The sequence below is a fragment of the Ambystoma mexicanum genome, chromosome 5p (assembly GCF_040938575.1).
Source record: "Ambystoma mexicanum isolate Mex_15411 chromosome 5p, UKY_AmexF1_1, whole genome shotgun sequence".
NCBI classification, from domain to species: domain Eukaryota; kingdom Metazoa; phylum Chordata; class Amphibia; order Caudata; family Ambystomatidae; genus Ambystoma; species Ambystoma mexicanum.
The window spans coordinates 841257839-841277065 of record NC_090930.1 but is presented as its reverse complement, the minus strand read 5'-3'; the positions used below and the strand labels follow the sequence as shown (position 1 = coordinate 841277065).

The 19227-nt window shown below is 45.8% G+C and overlaps 1 protein-coding gene across 4 annotated transcripts in view; it reads left to right on the top strand.

The window, feature by feature from the left end:
• Positions 1-19227, top strand: part of ELMO1 (engulfment and cell motility 1) — a 2216232-nt gene that overhangs the window by 660812 nt on the left and 1536193 nt on the right. For all 4 annotated transcript variants that reach the window (XM_069613266.1, XM_069613267.1, XM_069613265.1 and 1 more), the window contains exon 5: positions 4966-5038. In XM_069613266.1, coding sequence (XP_069469367.1) covers positions 4966-5038 — 73 coding nt within the window. The remainder of the gene's footprint in view (positions 1-4965; positions 5039-19227) is intronic.

The window sequence follows — 19227 nt, the reverse complement described above, 5'->3', positions numbered from 1 at the left end:
GCACATAGTGTCTTTACCGTCCTGTATGATATTCAGGAACACATCCCTTTCTTCTCCCTCCGGGATGCAGTCAGCCGCTGTAGAAGCACACTCCCAAAGTGTATGGCTGAATCTAGCAAGGGTGCAAGTAGCATTAACAGATTCTAACGCCATGCTACATGCCGAAAAAACTTTCTTTGCCATAGCATCATATTTTTTATCGTCCCTGTCCTGTGGGACGGTAGGATAAGCCGTCTTGACATCGGTAGAGGATGCTGCCTGTACCACCAGACTTTCTGGGGATGGGTGTTTTGACAAAAACTCCGGGTCTGTAGAGGATACCCTGTACTTTGTAGACAGTTTTTTATTTACTGCCGGGACGACATCTGGGGTTTCCCAGTTCGTCATAATCTTCCTCTGAAGAGCTTTATGAAAAGGCACCACAGGATCCTCCTGTGGGCCTTTGTCAAGAATATCTGTGAGGTCATCTTGTTGGAAAGATTGTGAAGGTGCAGACCACCCCATAAACTCTGTGATCCTGGCCATTAAGGCTCTATAGGGGGTTTCAGCATGCTTCCCCGGGTCTGGCCTAGCAAACTCCACCTCAGGGGAGGTGTCTAACCCACTTGCCTCATGTAAGGAATCATGAAGATCCTTTAACCTGCGTTCTTCAGAAGAAAATTCTTCTCTAATTGGGGTTACAGGTCCCTGCAACTCAAATGTGTCTTCCTGTTCAGACATTTCACCCTCTTCCATAATTGAGGACATAGTTCTCAATTGTTCTGAACTCATAAAGGGTGTAAACCCCATTTCCAAGGCAGAGGGTGCCGAACTGGTCATAATCGGCCTCGAAAACGTCGATGTCGTCGACGTCGAAGGCTTCGAGCGTGGCGTCGAAAACAAAGGCGGAGGCCTCGATGACCTCGACAGAATTGGGATTCTGCTCGACAATCTCGAAGTCATCGACATCGAGGACCTGGGGATAGTCACTGGGTGTGTCGTAACCGTGACTTTTCTTGGCGTCGAAGCTGGCGTCGAGTCGACAGACTCGTGTGTCGAAGGTCCCTTCGACAACGGCGTCGAAGACATCGACATCGACCTCGACGGAACCTTCGTCGACGGCGTCGACGGAACCTTCGAGGAAGGTTTGGAGGTCATAGTCCTACTCGAGGGTTCGTGACGCACTCGAGAGGTTTCCTTCGCCGGGTACTACGACTCGCAGCGTTTTTGACCTTCGGGTCTTTCGACCAGAGCATCGCTCTCGGCAGTCTTGAAGGGGGTCGAGGCCGCTTTCTCGAAGACGCGCATCATATTTTTGCGGAATTCCTCCCATTCAGCCCGGGAACTATGTTTCGTGGGGCACGGGATTCTCTTTGGCGAAACAGAGGAAGAGGAAGACGGAGAAGGGGATCTTCGACGTCTCCTCTTCGAGTGCTTCGATCTCGAGGAGTGATGAGACCCACTCCGAGATCTGGAGCGCGAATGGTGACGAGGAGACGAATGTCTCGACTTCGTCGACGAAGAAGAAGCTTTAAAAGTCTTACCTTTCTCCAGTTTCCCCCTACGCTCCTTCAGGGCCTTAGCTGTCATGGACATACAGTGCTCGCACTCCGAACAATGGTGTTCAGCTCACAAACACCACAGACAAACTCTGTGAGGGTCAGTCAGCGACATCTTTTTCCCACAATCTCGGCATTTTTTGAAGCCGGATCGAGGAGTTGTCAGTTCCGACGAAGAAGCCATCGAGTACGGTATCGAATAACTCGAGGTAAATGGGTTTAACCTGACAAAACTGAGCAACGGTATTCCGAGGCACTGAGTAAGCACGGAAAAACGGAACTGAGCAAGGGACGCTGCGCGTGGCCTTTATAGCCAGGATGACGTCGACGTCGATACGGCGGCTGTCGAGGGACATTGACTCGGAGGACATCGACGCGCAGCGCCCTCTAAAGAAAAAATTTTCCGAGGCCAGCAGAGCTGGAAGGAGATATCTAAGATGAGGACTACGTCGGAGGACACAATCCCTTCGAAATGCTCTTACTGCTGCCATTTGCTTGTTAGCCTCTACTCTTAATTTAGCCAAGAATTTACGGGATCCCAAATTGTTTTGTTTAGGTGGTAATTTACAATGTATTTATTTTCATTTGTTTTGCTTTTTATTTTGTGGCACCAACTTAGCTTTAATCGGGGGGACCTCTGGCTGGCTGCACTGGCTCCTTAGCGCTGCTACATACAATTACATTAGCCAAATCATGGTCCATCCCTAGAACGGAAACTGGCAGGAGCGGGTCATCTATCATAATTTCCATTTGCTGGCGCTGATCAGTTGCCACCCCAAGGGGCTTGGCAAACTCCATCACCACCACCTCCTTATCTATCACCAAGCCTCCCCGGGGCTCGACCTCCACATCTTCTACTTCCTTTGTAGCGAGAATTGCATTTTGGTTGGTAGTACCAATTATGTACCCCTCCAAGAAATGGACCTTCCCAACCAATTCCCTCAAAATCTGTCTAAGAGCACGTATTTCAAAGTTGAGAGAGTCGTACCCTCTGTCCATGGAATCAAGAAGCTGGGCAAGAATTGGTAAGGACAACTCGTCAAGCAGTGTTGGTGAATCCCCACCAGTCCAAGCCTGGCCTATCACCCTTGGACCCTCCCTTTCTATTGGTTGGTGCAACATTATTTCCATAAGTCCCAAATCTCGAGCGGGGGATTCTGGGATGGTACATTGGTTGGCCTTAAAGTCCAAAGACAACCTTGCACGTTTCCCCAACTCATGGGAAAAAGCTGATGCCAAAATAGACATATCAGAAACCAAGTCTCCCCCCTGCATCATATCACCACTCACTATACTTCCTATATTTCCTTCAATGTTGGTCAAAACTTGGTTAATGTTACCTATAACCCCCAATATGGGGTCCGCCTGCTAAATTAATACAAGTGCTGCAGGCTCATGATCTTCAGTTGCAATGTTCAACCCTGTATTTGAAACTTTGTTAGCTTCTTCACTCTCATCCATAAGGGACCCTGCCATGCCCAACTGGGGAGCGGGGGTCATTCATCTGTTCCAGGTTTGATCCCTCACCCCTTTCCTGGATTTCCATGGGCTTATCGTTATTTTGTAAGGTTGAAGTGGGCTCTGCAGTCAAACCCTTGCTTCTCAACATTACCGCCTTTTGAAACAAAGGCACAATGTATTAATGTAGACTCCAAAAGGCTTATACTTTAACACAGTAGCCGCTCTGCCTCAACGGCACTTGAGGGTTAGTACACTCGTGTTCAAAGGCCCGCAGTCACCCTGTGTGAAGGGCAGTAGAAGTCTGGAACCGCAGTTTGGGGGTCCGTTAAATTAATGCGACTTCGTCTCCTCCCACCTTCTTCTTTATTACCAATAGCCAGGGTTCAAAGGCTGTAACGACCAACAGTCACCCCCTTTGGGCTGGCACTCTGAAAACACAACCTATTGACAATGCCCTGCACATTTCTGTGTTAAACACAGTCCCTTAATAGGGTATAATAACTTTCAATGTCACGTAAGCAGACGAAAAGAGGTCCACGCCCTCTCGAGTCGCTCGTCTCTACTATTGCTGTTACTGTATAAATAACAGTTACCAGATTATCCGTTGCAGGCAAGTAGCTGAGCAAACAATCCGTACCCGAGGACGTTAAGCTGCCTCAGCATGCCTTTACTGCTGTAATCACTCTCTGTTACAGACAAGCAGCTGCACAAACACTCTGCCCTAAACACTCAGTAGCCTCGGCGGCCACCTACAGTTAATCCTTCCTGTGCGAGTGAGCACGTATGGCTTATCTGTTGTGGAGATACTCACAGAATGCAGCAATTGTTTGTCAATATCACGGGGAGCCTCCAGCTACTTCAGGACACCAGCGACCAGAGCAACCACTTTTGATCCACTTTTATCCGCGCCGCACCATGCGCTGGAGTGGGATCTTTATAGGTAAGCTGCAGAATCTAGTCTAGTAGCTCCTCCTTTGGTCAGTAGCAATAGAAATTATATTGCACAACTCAACCTCCAACACCACAGTAACCACTTTTCATCCACGCCTCGCTCTGCGCTGGAGTGGGATCTTTATAGGTAAGCTGCAGAGTCCAGTCTAGTAGCTCCTCCTTCGGTTAGTAGCAATGGAAAAAATACTGCACAGCTCACCCTCCAACACCAGAGCAACAACTTTTGATCCACTTTCGTCCACGACGCGCTACGCGCTGGAGTGGGATCTTTATAGGTAGGCTGCAGAGCCGAGTCTAGTAGCTCCTCCTTTGGTCAGTAGCAGTGGAAAAAAAAACTGTATAGCTCAACCTCCAACATCACAGCAACCACATTTGTTCCACTTTCGTCCGCACAATATGAGAGCACAATATGCCAAATTTTTCTGGACAAGCCTGTGCTCTGAGACAGCAACTATAGTGGTGATTTGGCGCAATATAAAATCCCCTAAAATAACATAAAACATAATCGTAGGGCATATTTAAGGATAGCTTGAGTTATTATGGCAACTTTTGTATATGGAATCAATGCTTGCAGACTTGAAGCGTAGAATCTTTAGATCTAATGTTGCCAAATTAGCAAAGAAAAGCTCTGGGTGTCCTCATATTTGTTTTTGGCGTTACTACTAACGTTATTACTAAAAACGTTCAGGATTTTAGCGTCAGATCATTTAGACAGACATTTTTATGTTTTATGTGGCCTATATTTCATGATGCTGAGCGTTACTGAAAGTGTTTGGAGCTATTGAAGATTCAAATAGGCTTTTTTATCATTTCAGGAATAAAACAAATAGTTATTTCTAATTCATCAGCACATAGATCTATCTCAGGGGCATAACATGACAATGTATTTTGTGTGCACGTATAGTCTTTTGTTTAAAACAGGTATTGATTTTTTAACTGATGGCCATTAAATGGTGTATATTGACTGTTACATTACAAAACACGCAATGTTTCTAATGGCGTCATTGTTTTTCAGGTGGTCACTTCCAAATCACGAAAACTATGCATTGCAGCATGCAGATGGAACAAATTTCTATATCACAGAAAAGGTATGTTTTTTACAGCAAATCTTGTTTTTGGAAAGTGGATCAAGAAATTCCCATCATGGAAAAAGATTGGTTTAGGGTTCTACACATGCTTCATTTTAGTTTCTGAAACATTGACACGTTTTACTGGGCAACACTGACCTATATGTGCACTTTTAGCATGAAAATGTTTTTCAACGCAAATACACGCCTAGGGCTTCTAAAGGAGTTGTTTATAAACATGCTAATAGTTACTGGTTTGAAAAACAACTTTTTTTAATGATGCTGTAAAATGGTGTTAGTTATATAAGCTCTAAAAACTCGAGTAATCTATAAGATTTCTATGATGGCTGGTTTCAAAATGTGAACTATAGAATGACCCTTGACCTTGAAGAATAATATCCTTAAAAGAGTTCAGAAAGTCTGCGCTGGTTTAAAATGGATAAAGTGCCAGCATTTGGTCTAAAACAGGCTGTCTGGATTCCCGATGTTTCTAATGTTTCAGCTCCTGCCGCCCAGGCCTCGCTGACATACAACCTCTGCTCGCAGCTTACATCATCTGTATAGGAAGTCCTAGCCATGTGCCTTTCAGACCAGCATTCAGACCAAGACGCATCATGTCTTATGGGCAGGGATTTAAGTGGGGTAAGAAATCGAGGGGGGGCCTCATCTACGGCGTGGCTTGTGGGGGCGTGGCCTAAAACGTACGCAGATCGTAAGATATGCACACAAATATATATAAATGTTATATATCTGTGTGCGTACCTTACTATGGTTTGTGTAGTATGCAAGCCATCTTTTCTAAACATCCGGCTGAGATATTAAACTTTACATGCTTCCTTCGCTCTTATAAGAGAGTATTACTCCCTTCTTGTTTAGAGACTTTGTTAGGCTGTGATATTATCACCTCCCAGAAAGAGGCTGCTCTCCCGGGCAGTGGTTTCTCCTATAAGGCAGAGGTCCAATATTCCCACCCTCTGAGGAGGTCTGCCTCTTGGGCCAATTGAAGTGTTTCGTCTTGGTATGCTTCTGGATTTTGGTTACTCCTTGTTCTAGCTCTGGTATAAGTGATGAAGGGGTCTGTTCTCTACATTGCTGCTCCCGGCAGCAGCTGTTAAAAAAAAAAATCCAATTTCTTTTGTTTATATCTGACTTCATGCCGGAGTCTTGCCATTAAGTTCGGGACTGGGTATTGAACTCGTAAACTCGTGTTGATTTGCATTCTCTTGTTTCCAAGACAAGTGTGTTGCGCCTGAGTTATCCTCCTGGTCCTTGCAGCTCTTGTAGCAGACAGCTTCTTTGCCTTGCTCCTCCTCTCCAATTCCTACTCCTTCTCTCCCCATTGCATGACAAATTCTGCTGAGCTCTTTATAGCACTATTGATTAGTTTGATTGGCGAAGAACCACTCCAATCGTTTCTTGAGCAGTATGCCTATTTTCTAAGAACATAATTGGTTGTTCCCACTTTCTGCCTGTTCCCTTGCAGAGATTTGCCCTCTCATGTCAGGGCTTATCACTATCAGCTGTAGCTGATTGTTGTTTTGATGTAACTGGTAGTCATTGGTCATTTGACTTCAGCTGGAAGGATTGAACTGGCCCATGGTCTCTGCAGCGTGGCACTGTGTCTCCCTGCTGACTCCAGACCACTGCATTCCAGGAACTAGGTAATTATGCCTGTTCCTCAACCGCAAGTCAGTTGGAAAATGTGCTCTAGTTGCAAGAGAGAGTGTCGAAATTGGCAATAGCACAGCGGTCCCAAATCAATCTCTTTGCAAAGGTGCTTGCGTGTGGACAGATTCATGTGGTGCAAGCCTGCAAAAGGTGGCTGGAGAAAAGGGATAATTTTCCCACAACAGCAAATATCTATGCTGGAAGCTTTGAACATTATCTACCCATTATCACACCCTGAATTCCACTTACCTCATCATCCAAGCCTGGATGGCTACAAACATGCTATGCCTTAATAATGAAATAACGGAAATTCTCCTGACAGGATCCCACACTACCCTCAACAAACTTGACTCCAAATACAAAACTTTCATCATTGACAGAAACACCATTCCAGTGTCCAACACCGTTAAAACGCTAGGCGTGTACCTAGACTCTACAGTGTTTCTAAACAGGCAGGCTAATTCGATTGCCTCCTCGGCTGCTCACATGGCAAAACGTATCCATGCCTGAAGTCCATTCTTATCTCCTAACAGCTGCCTCACGATTGCTAGGGCACTTCTAGGATCAAGACTGGACTACTGATATGCCCTATTGGCAGGCACCTTGGCCAGAAACCTCAACAAACTGCAGCTCATTCAGAATAATACTCTTGGGGCTGCCCTGAACATCTCCAGACGAGAGCGCATCTCAGCAGCAAGGCAAAATGCTCACTGGCTCCCTATTCGACAGCGACTTCTGTTCACAACTTTTGTCATTACTCATAAATGTATAACAAACACTGCACCCAGATATCTCTCCCAAAAACTACACGACAAATCATCAAGACCCATCCATTCACACTACACCAACCGCCTGATTCCCCTGAGGTACAGACTGAAAAGAGCTGGGGGTACAAGCTTCCCGGTTATTGCTGCTGAAAACTGGAACACCCTTCCACACAAACTCAGAGCTTAACAATCATACTGGGTCATCCGTCGACACCTTAAGACTCTACTGTTTTCTCTGGAAGCTGCACCCATGGATTTGCTTCCTTAAGACAATTAAGGCCCAGATGCATCTGATCCTCATGCTCTTGTCTACGTTGTTTGTCTTTTTTGTTTCTGTATGATGTACCGTTTACTTGTAACCAGCGCTCTGATGCCTAACTGTTTGGTGCGCTTTACAAATGTTAAAATAAATAAATACCTACGATGACGGGAAACGAGAGGGACTTGAGGGGGAGGTGGAGCCCAGGAAAGCCCACGTTTACAATGTGCTAGTACATATCAAAGAAACGTTTCTGCTGTAAATGATTTCGCATTCCGATTTAAAAAAACAAACAAACAAAAAAAAAACACCAGAGCAGGAAAGTGATAAATTCCCACCCCTGGACATAAATATTGGAGGATCAGAAAAGAAGTTGTGGAACAATTATCCACAAAATAGTGGCACCAATTCATCCTGGTCCCCAGACCCAATAAACCTGAAAGGAGGATTCAATGTGACTTGGTCACACTTCACACCATCACTTCCAATTTTATGTTTCCTTATAAAAGTTTAAACTGGCCACTGGAATTAAAAGCTGGTTTCCAGTATATATTTTAACAAACATTTCACAGGTGCCCAATAGATGACTAACAGAATGTGTTCTTCGAAACTTGTTGTAAAGGACATCTGTCGCACCACCAATTAAGAAGCCAAATATGAACATTGCGGACCACATCACTTGTTTCACTAGTAGCAATATCAATTTTCCAGAAAATGATGTTGTGATACTTGCTCAACTTGGGTATTAACTCGCATCATTGAACCTCAGCCGGATCAATCCGTCTGAATACACAGTATGCATCTACACATTATTGGGTAATAGCTGAAGATGACTGAATGAATCTAAATTGGCTGGCACAAAATGGAATAAAAGGCAAACTTGTCCTTATGGGACTGTGGTGGCGGACTACTTAAATATATTTTTGTATGCTGGTATATGTTTGGTCATGCACGGACCCCCTGGCTAAAGCAGTATACTTTGGCATCGTATTTGGCAGAGGTTTAACCATAAATCACCCAGATGGTAAATCAGGCGTCCTTATCCTTCAAAGTACTAAGATATATCTCTTGTATCTGAAAACCACACATAAAATATCCCTATCAAGAGCTATTATTTTGCCACACTTGATTCTGCTAAGGCAGTATATACACCAATAAGGCAGTGCTATAAGATACAAAAGTTGCAGAATACGGCAAGTAGAATAAACCAATCCCCACAACTAGAGCACACATCCAACTGATATTCAAATCCTTACATCGGCTTCCAGTGGCCACTAGTGTGTGTTTAAAATGATATCCCTTCACAGGGCTTTCTGGGATCAAAGAGATCATTCTTTTTCACTCTTTGATTAGCAGCAACAAAGGAAAACAGACATTATATTCATCTTTACTTCAATTAGTGGTCTCAAAGACAAAAGAAAAGGCAGGAACATATATGTTGGCAACTTGTGGGTTTACCACGATGAACTAGCGAAATAAGAGATCATAAAATGTCTAGTGGGTTCTGAAAAGCCACCTCTTTGTACTTGACTAATCGCAGTCTAATAAAATCTTATTTCTTCTGACAAGTGCCATCTCCCTGACTTTTATGCGACCCATCTAGAGACCTGTCACAAACAATAAGGTTCCTAGTTGGAATCAGCAAGGCTAGGGTTTAATTAGGTGTGATAGATTGCATCTATCTGGACTTAATTACTTTGGTGTTCTCATTACTAAAAATAGTTCAGCGCTTTTATATTTTGTGGGCAGAATTGGTGCAGATACGCTTTGTGATTAATTTTATTCAATGCAAGGTCCATGAAGAAACACCGCCGGAGTCTTCTTGCCTGACAGCGATCACATGGCCAAGCCAACATACAAGTGTCTGTGGTCTTTGACTTGCAGTGGTGAGTGGGGTCCCGTGAGTACATGGAAGCACAATTTCACCTGGGGGACAGAAGGTGGTAAACAGTCCTCCCTAACCGTTGGTGTCAGACTGTAGTCAATTGAGCCCCGATAGCGATCTCATCTATGGTATGTCCATTATCGAAGATTTCTCAAGCGAAGGGGAAGCGCCTGCAGACCTGCAACCACCTTGAAACTAAGAGTGGGACCGGTGAGCAAGAAGCAGGAGCTCTACCAAGGGGCATTGCTGACGAAGAGACAACCAAGGATATGATATGATATGATAAGTAGTTTATAACGTTCCTGTACACAAGTGTTTCTAGGCACGACAATGGAAAGGGAAGACAGGCGAAAGACAAGACAAATGATCTTATTAGGCCTTGCGTCATTCAGATCGTGGGGTTGGGGAGAAGTGCCAGGGAGAGGGAAGGGAAACAGGGCAAAACTGCTCTGAGTAAGTGTAGCATGGCTCTGGGTAAGTGGGGCAAAGGACCCTGCAGCTCTGGGTAAGTGCAAGGAGGCACTGGACTGTAGAGGTTTCAGTTACAGCCCCTAAGTGTGTGGAAGGCTCGAAGGCAGTGCAGGGGTGACTGATCAAGAGAAAGCCTTGTACCCAGTGCGACTCTTGAGGGTAGCCAAACAACCACTATGCGTGGCAGACGGTAGGTCTGAAAAACCGGAGCATATTCTCCCAGTAAAACCTCAGGAATCCGTTATTCATGTGGCCAGGACACGGTCATTGCTGTTGGATTCAGTTCCTGGGGGTGGACCAGTGGGGGACGATCACCTGGGTAGGGGAGCCTGGGGTAGTACTCTGTGAAATGACTCAGGTTAGACCCGGTACTTTACAAGAGAAAAGGGCGAGGAGGACGAAGTCCCTGAGGCTTTTATAGGCTATAGTAAATCGACCTGCCTTCCAACTGATCAACCTCGCTTTGCAGAATCCACCATCCCCTTCACCTCTTCTGAATCTATTACATACCCTGCTGTATTCAGAAACAATCTTTCTCAGATTCCTGGCTTTCCTGTTCCCTATCCAAATGCAGCCCATTATTCTCCTTCAAGTCTCTCTAATTATTCTTTCCCGATACCCCAGTATACCGCATTGACAGAACACTATGATTCCCACAATCCCCTCTGTTCATTTCACGATCCCAGTTGCTTCCGTTTTCTTCACAAACCCTACCAATCCCGCCCCTCGGACTGTCTTCCAAGATCACATTCTGTTATGACTGAATAATACCGTTCCCACAATCCCCTGTTTTGTTCTACATCCCGGTCATTCTCGCCCATTTTGCAAACCTTCCCCATCATATCACGTTGGACAATCTGACAATACCTCTTTTTCATCCTATCTCGTAGGACACCTTCCCTTTTCACCCTGAGCACTTCCTCACATTGTGACAGACAAAATGTTAAACCTGTATACCTGACCTGTCCCAACCCGAGGGTCAGGCAATTGACTCAAATCACACACACATGACAACCCTTCCTTTTCCCCACAGTGATAAAAGGTGAAGCAGGAGAGTGCAGTACCAGCAAAGCGAGAAAGGCCAGCATAGCAGATATCATGACGAGACAGCTACCAAGCAGCAATTCAAGAGAAGGAGAAAGGCATCACAAAGCGAAAGAGTGGCGAGGCCGAAAGTGACTTTGCCCTTTTCGTCCCAGACCCACATAACCTTTGTGGAAGAGAGTCCGACCGCGAACAAAAGCTCAAGTGTTCTGCAGCAGATGTGAGCGTTACACAGGGCAGGCTTATGCCGATAAGCAGATGCGAGGGAAGCTCCCGCGCCCGTGGTGCCAGCCTTGACTCCATAGAAGCCAAAAACCAAGCGGTACATCATAAGTGGTGAATCTTGGGGAGAAACGATAAGAACCGGGCTATGCTAAGTCACAATCGGAGGAGTGGCAAGATTCGAACCAAAGCTATTGAACTTTGAATTAACTATTAAATGTGTGAAGGGGGAGAGCAGCTGCAGAGGGAAAGCGGCACCACGTGGGTGCTAATTTGAGAGAATCTGGTCGATCCCCATATGAGAAAAACTACAAGTGCCAGAAGGCCGTAAGAAGGCCCGTGAAATAGGTCAAAGTGGTCATAGAGAGGGTTGAGCAAAATCCCAGTACACTCGAAAGACTTTGATCTACAGGCACTGGGAAAGAGAGGGAAGTGAATCCCATAGCGAAAGTGAACATTGAGATTCCAAGGAAATTGACTCCCGTTAAAGAGAAGAGGGGTCAGAGCCCGACCGAGGGAGATCCAGGGGTGAAGCCATCACCCGAGGGCTGACAGTCGAGAGAGGTCCAAGCCCGAGCGAGGGAGATCCAAGGAGTTCAGCCATCACCCAAAGTTTACTGAGAAAATAATAAGAGATGCAAAGCAATACTACTTAGAAACTGATGAATCTATCACCCAAGTACTAGCAGTCAAGAGAGGTCTGAGCCTGGTCAAGGGATATCCTAGGGCAAAGCTTTCATCAAAACTTTATGTGGAGAGTGATTGAGAAGGGTCAGCCCAGAAGGGTGGGCTCCATGGGTGAAATCCTCACCCGATGTGGACTGTGGATTACAATTAAGAAGGTTAAGCCCAGAAGAGGGGGACGCAGGAGTGAAGCCACCCCCCTATTTGTACTGTGGATTACAATTAAGAAGGGTCAGTCCAGAAGTGGGGGAACCAGGGGTGAAACCATAACCCATATGGAACTTTGGTAACAAACTTACATTTGTTAAAGGTTTTTGATAATCTGAACACATCAGGCCTGAAGGCAAGAGAATTTCTAAGGAAACAAGACTTGGCCATTGACGATCCTGAGAACTGGCATTGGAACTGTCATCTCGTGCTAGAGAATCCCGAGACTGTACTGTGCTCCACCGACTCCACCCTTCCCTGTGGTCAAAATGTGGTGAAGGGAAACCCAGGCTACCGCCTCCTGACTTATCATTTGAGAACACTTCTTTCTTTCTTGAAGCTTAACCCCCACTGTGATTGCGAGTTCCGAGCCCGACAGAGGTTAGGGGGGCCTGCTAAGATGTTACCATATATATGGTGGGCGCATGCTTGACAGATGTTTTGGCGTCTACAAGGCCAAACACGGCAGGCTGTTGCTATACTGGAGTGAGATCAAACCAAAATTTGAAAAACATTATTAGGCCTCAAAGAGCAGGATCGGAGTCTACAAATAGTGGGCACTGTAAGGGTGCAGAAGTATCCATGTAATTGAAGAGTCCACCATCAAGTCCATATGCCTACTTCTATCTCTCACACTTGTACTTAAAATAAGAAAGGGGTTGTGGGTCTTCTTGAACAAGAAGAAGAATGACTCCCTGCTTCTGGACAATGAGCCACAGTTCCAATTGTAGGGGGAATTTCGCCTGTGAGAATGACTCCCTTCTCCATGCCTCAGTTTCTTTCTGGGGGAAAAATAAACAATGTTCCAAGTGTGGTGCTGTAAGGTTTCCGTTCCATTTCAAAAGAAAAAGTTCCAACTCAAACATTATTCCTTATTGACCATAGTTTTATTTCACTATTGGGTTCCTGGAGTATGCCTCCCTTCTTCAGGTATTTGGTTCTCAATGTCTCCACAGCGCCAGGGGAGTGACTCCCTTCCCTGGGTCTTCTCCCATTTGGCATCATGGTTTACAATCTTCACTATCTAGGGTCTTGGAGAATACCTCCCTTCTGCAGGTATTATATACTCCATGTTCTCACCCTAGCAGGGGAATGACTGCCTTCACCGGCCCATCCTTTTGATTGGGCTCCACGATACACAATATTCAGGAAAACAACCAGGAGGTATTGCTTCCTTCTCCTGAGGTTTCTTAACTTCACAGTTCACAAGGTCTGGGTGTAATGACTCCCTTTCCCCAGGCCCTTGTTACACTTAAGCATACAGTTTACACTGCCAGCGGGAATGCCTCCCTACCCCTGGTTTCTTTGCCCCTTTTGGGTTTCACAGACCCGTGGGATTCTCCCCCTTTGGTGCTGCAGACCTAGTTCCCTATCCTGCCAGGTACTGTGACTATGAAGATGACTTTGGTTACACTTCATAAAAGGGTGCAGGGTCCCTGACCCATGTTCAAATGCTTGTCTGCTCCTCTGGAGGCCCACCAATTTTCCCAGCAACCCAGGTACCAGAAAGGGGCTTGCCGGTGTTCTTCGGTTGGTCGCAGGCTCTCCTGTGTCCTTTCGGGCCTCTTGTGGCCCCTGCTGCTTTCTGGTGTGCAGCAGCTGCTCTGCAGCATTTGGTGCCTCGCATGCTCTGTGCGTCTGTCGACTGTGTGTTCCAGCTGCTCCTTGTGTCTGGCATGCTTGCCTCAACGACGGACCGGATAGGGACAGCTTTGCCTGCAGGACAGCGTCCCCAGCAACAACTTCTCCTGTTCTTTTGTCTGGACTGCTTCCCATCTCACGGTTCCTCCACAGAGGGCTTCTCTCGCCTTCCTGGTTTCCCTCTTCAGTTTTGCATGGCCTCTGCCCAATCAGGTTTCGAGAGAAACTAGACTGTTTGTTCACATTCTGGTAAGTGCTCTCTATACTTCTGCACTTCTTCATCCCAGTACTGATCTTGAAGTCTTTCAGGGAGTCCATTGGTCTCTCCCTCTCAGTACTTTAGGGATACATGTCCCATGAGGAGTCAACGCTTTTCCTCGTCCCAGTACTTCCTATATTGGTGGTATGACAAACATATTAACAATAAGTAAATTGTTGATGGAAGGGGGGTTGGAAGGTGTGTTGGGGTTAGATGGGCTTTGGTTTCTAATTGTTTGCCGGTCAAAGACTTTCAACCGTACAGAGGATTTTGCAAGACACCTTTATGACCACTTTGACCTCTCTTTGGGGCTCTAAGATGGCGTTCTCGTATTAGTAGTTTCAACAAAACATAGGATTAACCAGTGTCTCTCGAATGAGCACCCACATGGTGCCAGACCCCTCTGCAGCTGGTTTTCTCTTAATGCTAACAGTTCTTCCTTTAATCTGCCATTTGCGACTTTCGTTCAACACAGTTCGGTTTCTTATCGATTCTCCCCTTGACTCTCACTGGCTGTGATGAACCGCTTGGCTCTTCTTGACTCTGGAGTCAAGGCGGTACCACTTTAGCAAGCGTCTCTCCATGTTCTGATTCAGTGTAGGTGTGCTACGTGTACCGTTGACATCTGCTGCAACACACGCTGGCTATTGTTCATGGTCTTATGATTCCTTCCACTGAGGCGTTGTGGGTCTGGGTCAGAAAGGGCAAGGTCGCTTCTCTACTTGCTGCTCTTTCGGTTCTCACTACCTTTCTCCTCCTCTTGAACTGCCGTGCTTGGATAGCCGTTTCGTCGTGCTGCCTTCCTCGCTGTTCGTGTGCTCTTGTGCTCCACCTTTTATCCCTGTGGACAAAGGGAAAGGGCCATCGGGTGTCTGATTCCGGTCAATTGCCTGACTTTGCCTGACCCTTACGTTGGGACTTGTCATGTCAAACGCTCTGGTGTTAGTCTGTTGTCTTTCTTACTGTGCAAAAGTGTTCGGGGTAGTGTTTCTGAGCATTCTACATGACAGGATGGGAAAAAGGTGTTAGAAGAAGGGGGATACCGTGTCTCACCCGTCAGTGTCCCACTTCCACTCACCGCGGACCCCCATCCAGGTGATCCTCCCTTACTGGTGCACCCCAGGAACTGGATTCAATAGCGATGGCTGTGTCCTGGCCACCTGGATGACAGATCCCCAGGGACTAGTCAGGGAGACACCTTCAGGTTTCTCACACTACATCCAAAATAAATATACACTTAGATGCCAACAATGAATAAAATTCACACAGACATCGCACACCGTACTATATGGTTTCACTTTTTTATACTGGCTAACAAAAGATCTATGGCCAACTAGTTGCCTATGAGTGCAGTACAATCGGCGATTAACCACCTATCCTCTGCAAAGTGCCCCCATTGCAGCGCATATGATAGATATTCAATTGTCTACTAGTTTTGATGAATAACTTGAAGTCTTATCTGCGTCAGGGCCAATGTTGACTCAAACAATCTCTTCCCTCCACGCTTCCTAGTTGCAAATGTGATCCAGGTTTTGAGCTATCAAAAAACGTCATGTATGGATGATCATAACTCAAGATTTGTTACTCCAAGAACGCTTCAGCAGCGGGGCTACAGCAGCAGAATTAGTTTGACGGTGGACATGAGTAGTCCGTCTCTACACATGGAAAAGTATGTTGGGACCTAACGAACTGCATTTGAGCAACCAGTGTATCTCTATGCATTTCACATTGAATTGTGATCTTCCATATATGAAGTTAGACTAACATATCTCCAGAATGTTTCTTTTACTCCTCTTATTTTACATTTAAAAATATTTAAAAATTGGGATGCAATATGCCCCCGGTGTAACCAGTCCATGTGTAATCTGCCATACTTTAGATTCCGCCACAGCACTGAGGTGGATATCCGAGGTAGAGCTTCACAACGTGGCATATTGATTCCAAAGGCAGGTGGAATTAGCAATACAAGATTGATTGGGCCTTCTGTGGGCAGCTTCACTGCATACACCAAAGGGTGCCCTGCCCCATTTGGCTCCTTCCCAGGCTGTGCCCTCCTTGGACACAGGCCACAGCAGAAGCAGATGCCCATGCCACCTGTAACTGGCATTATACTTTTGCTTTTCACTCTCTGCTCAAAGGTTTTGCACATCAGACAGAGATGCCCCAGGGTTCCAGATGTTGAAGTAGGATTATTTTTACCCTTTTCTTTTTTATTATCCCAGAGTTACCACAGAATTAGTGCTACGTGTATGTCTGAACGGTTCTTTGTTTAAGATTAGACTTGGACTCGATTCTAGGAATACCACCATTCAGTTTCTCGATCTCGTTTGTTATAACCCACCCTTTCAGTCTTTCCCTTCCTTTTGGATCTTGTGAGTTCAGGGTGGCGGGCCCTATAAATGTCTCTGGTAATATACAGTGAGAGCAACCAGTTTTACAGTTCCTTTGAAGTCAAAGGAAAAGTCTGCAAATCAGTGTTCTCCCATATCGCCCTCATTTGGGAATCTCTGAGGGACTCGCCTGATCATTTTGGCTTTGGGATGGATTAAGTTCTCTTGATCTTCTGTCTTTCTGTAAATGTCTTTAACTGGCTCTGGCACTTTGGGGAGGGCTGCTCCTGGAGAGTCTAGTCCAGGAAATTAGCTGCAAACTGGACTGAGCACAGGGTTGATGCTGCGGCCTCCTTACAAAGTCTCTGAGCATTTAGCAAATAAAAGGCTAAACTAGGGTTTCTTTTATTTCGTTCTGTTTAGTAGGCTTCTTGCTACTTCCTTTTCTCAGAGTCCTGGCTGTAGAACCAACCAGCCCCCTTTTTTTTCTCCTCAACCTCCCACCATATACTTGTACATATGTGAGTTCTACTACTTCTTCCCTCCTCCCCCTCCTTAGCCACAATCTTTCCTAGATGCTCCGTCACAAGCTCCTTCTTCCATCGCCCCTTCTTGCTTCTCCCTGTTAGTCAGCCCTCTTCTGAGCCTTTCACTCCACCCCATCAGATGTTCCTCTGTTTCCTCCTCTTTCCTCCTTCATCTCTGCTAAAAGTGTTAAGCTTCTCCTCTCTGCTAGTCTCCTATTGATGTTCAGTTTCTTCTTCCCTCTCTCCCCGGCTTCTTCCTTTCTCCATCTGATGGCCTCTTTAGCCTCCTGACACTTTTCTCGCATCTCCACCTAATGTTCGCTTTTTCCTTCTGTTGCATTTGATAGCTTACTCTCACCTCCGCCTTCGGTTCTCCTCCTTCTCTCCTCCTCCTCCTTTCTAACACCTATCTCCATGCTTCTCCCTCCTGTTCTCAATCCACTCTCCAACTGTCTCCCAAACTCAATCGCCTCTGGTTCCTTCTCCGAAGTACACCCGCTTCCGGCATTGACTACGTACATACCATGTGTAAACGACGTAAAGGTATTAGGGATTAAAAATGTAATTCCCGTTCCCAATGGTGGCATTTGATTAGTCGAGTAAATGTATTTGAACTGTGACACAAATGTATTTTGTACTACTTTGAGCCTGGTAATTAATGCAAATTAAAAGATGCACGTTTTCCTAAAGCTCCTCTGAAGATCAGGCTCCGATGTATTTAGTGACACAGAAAGAGCTCCATCATAGTTGGGGCTCTTTCTCTGTCACTGCTCTGCTGGTACCACTAATTCAAACCTATCCATTTAACTGTGCAGTTGGAAGCAGGCGGCAGGTTATGTCCTTTTGTTTTCTGTTTTTTCTTGAGAGTATTTTTACTTCCTATTTTTTTTTTCTTGAGTTCTGTTGGTAGGGATGGATGAACTCCATTATGCTAATCTTCTCAGCCTTGCTCAGCTTCAGGCAGCACCATGGCCAGTGCATGGAGGAGAAAAGCGACCTTGGAACTGAGCTGGGCAGCACTGCAGCTCAACCAGCTTCGTTTTGTTACTGTTCTGGGTGGCAAAGCAGGGATCCCGGCAGGAATAATTGATATTTTATTTAAATAATCCAGCTTGAGGGACCTGAGATCCAACTATTTTGGCGGATGCTGAGAAGGCACTTTAACATTTTATTTAAAACATGGTTGATTACGTTGAATTTTCCAGGTACACAAATTAAAACTGCTGTAGTTGTACTCCCTGTCCCCATGCTGGTGACAAGCTGCTCTATTAAGCCACAGTGACTAATGGTACTTGCTTATAACAACCAATATTCTGCCTCCCAGCGCTAGCCGCCTCTAGCAGTTTGCCCACTAGTAAGGGCTAACCCCAACTCATCCTCCACCTGCCTCCAACCTTCCTCTCCCCTTCCGGCTCCATTCAGCACCTTTGGGTAAAAGTGCAATCAACTTAAACCCCACGCGCCCGCCCCCCATCTTCTTGTCCATCCGATATTCTGACATAACTGGTGGTTGAGCGGCTGTGGCCTTCCCCGAAACATTTCAAGGCCTTTTACATGTAACTGAGCAAATGTGCGTCTGAGTTCAAGTGTTAGCAGATGCACTGAATATAGTTGTGTAAATGTGCTTTGAATAAATCTATTTTAAAGTACAATTGACTGCGGACTTGGTTTGATGTGGAAGCGTGGCCTTCCCTGCTGTGTTGAACCCTTTGTTGTCATTCTAATTTCCACCATGCCTTCGTTTCTGTGATCTCCTGCCAAGCGGCCAGCACGGACCGCTCTTGGGTGATATTTTTTGCAGTTGAAAGACAGGGATGCCTAACGTTATAGCAAATGGATGCGTGGCCAATGAGTTCATTTTTTTAGTTGCAATCTAGAGCACGTGTTCTATGCTAGCTCTTACGGCAATTGATTTAGCAATTAATTTTATATGTGTGTATTTCAGTTGAAATACGGACATGGGAATTTCTGATCCAGAAAGATATGCTGTGTGACCCTGTTCTTTAATCTGCCTTCTCTGACCCTCGAACTTCACTGTAGCCTTTCCCTACATTTCCCCGCATTCAAAGAGGCCTCTTCTTCTGTTCGCATTGGCATTACTCACAGAATAGCAGTTCTCAACTACGGCAGTGTAGAAGCTGGATTAGCTGCCTCGTGTATCCACAACCTCCAAGTTCTCCAGAGCATTCGGCCTCTGCCATCTTCTGCTCATCTAGACATTCCCACATCAGGCGCGCAACGCCATC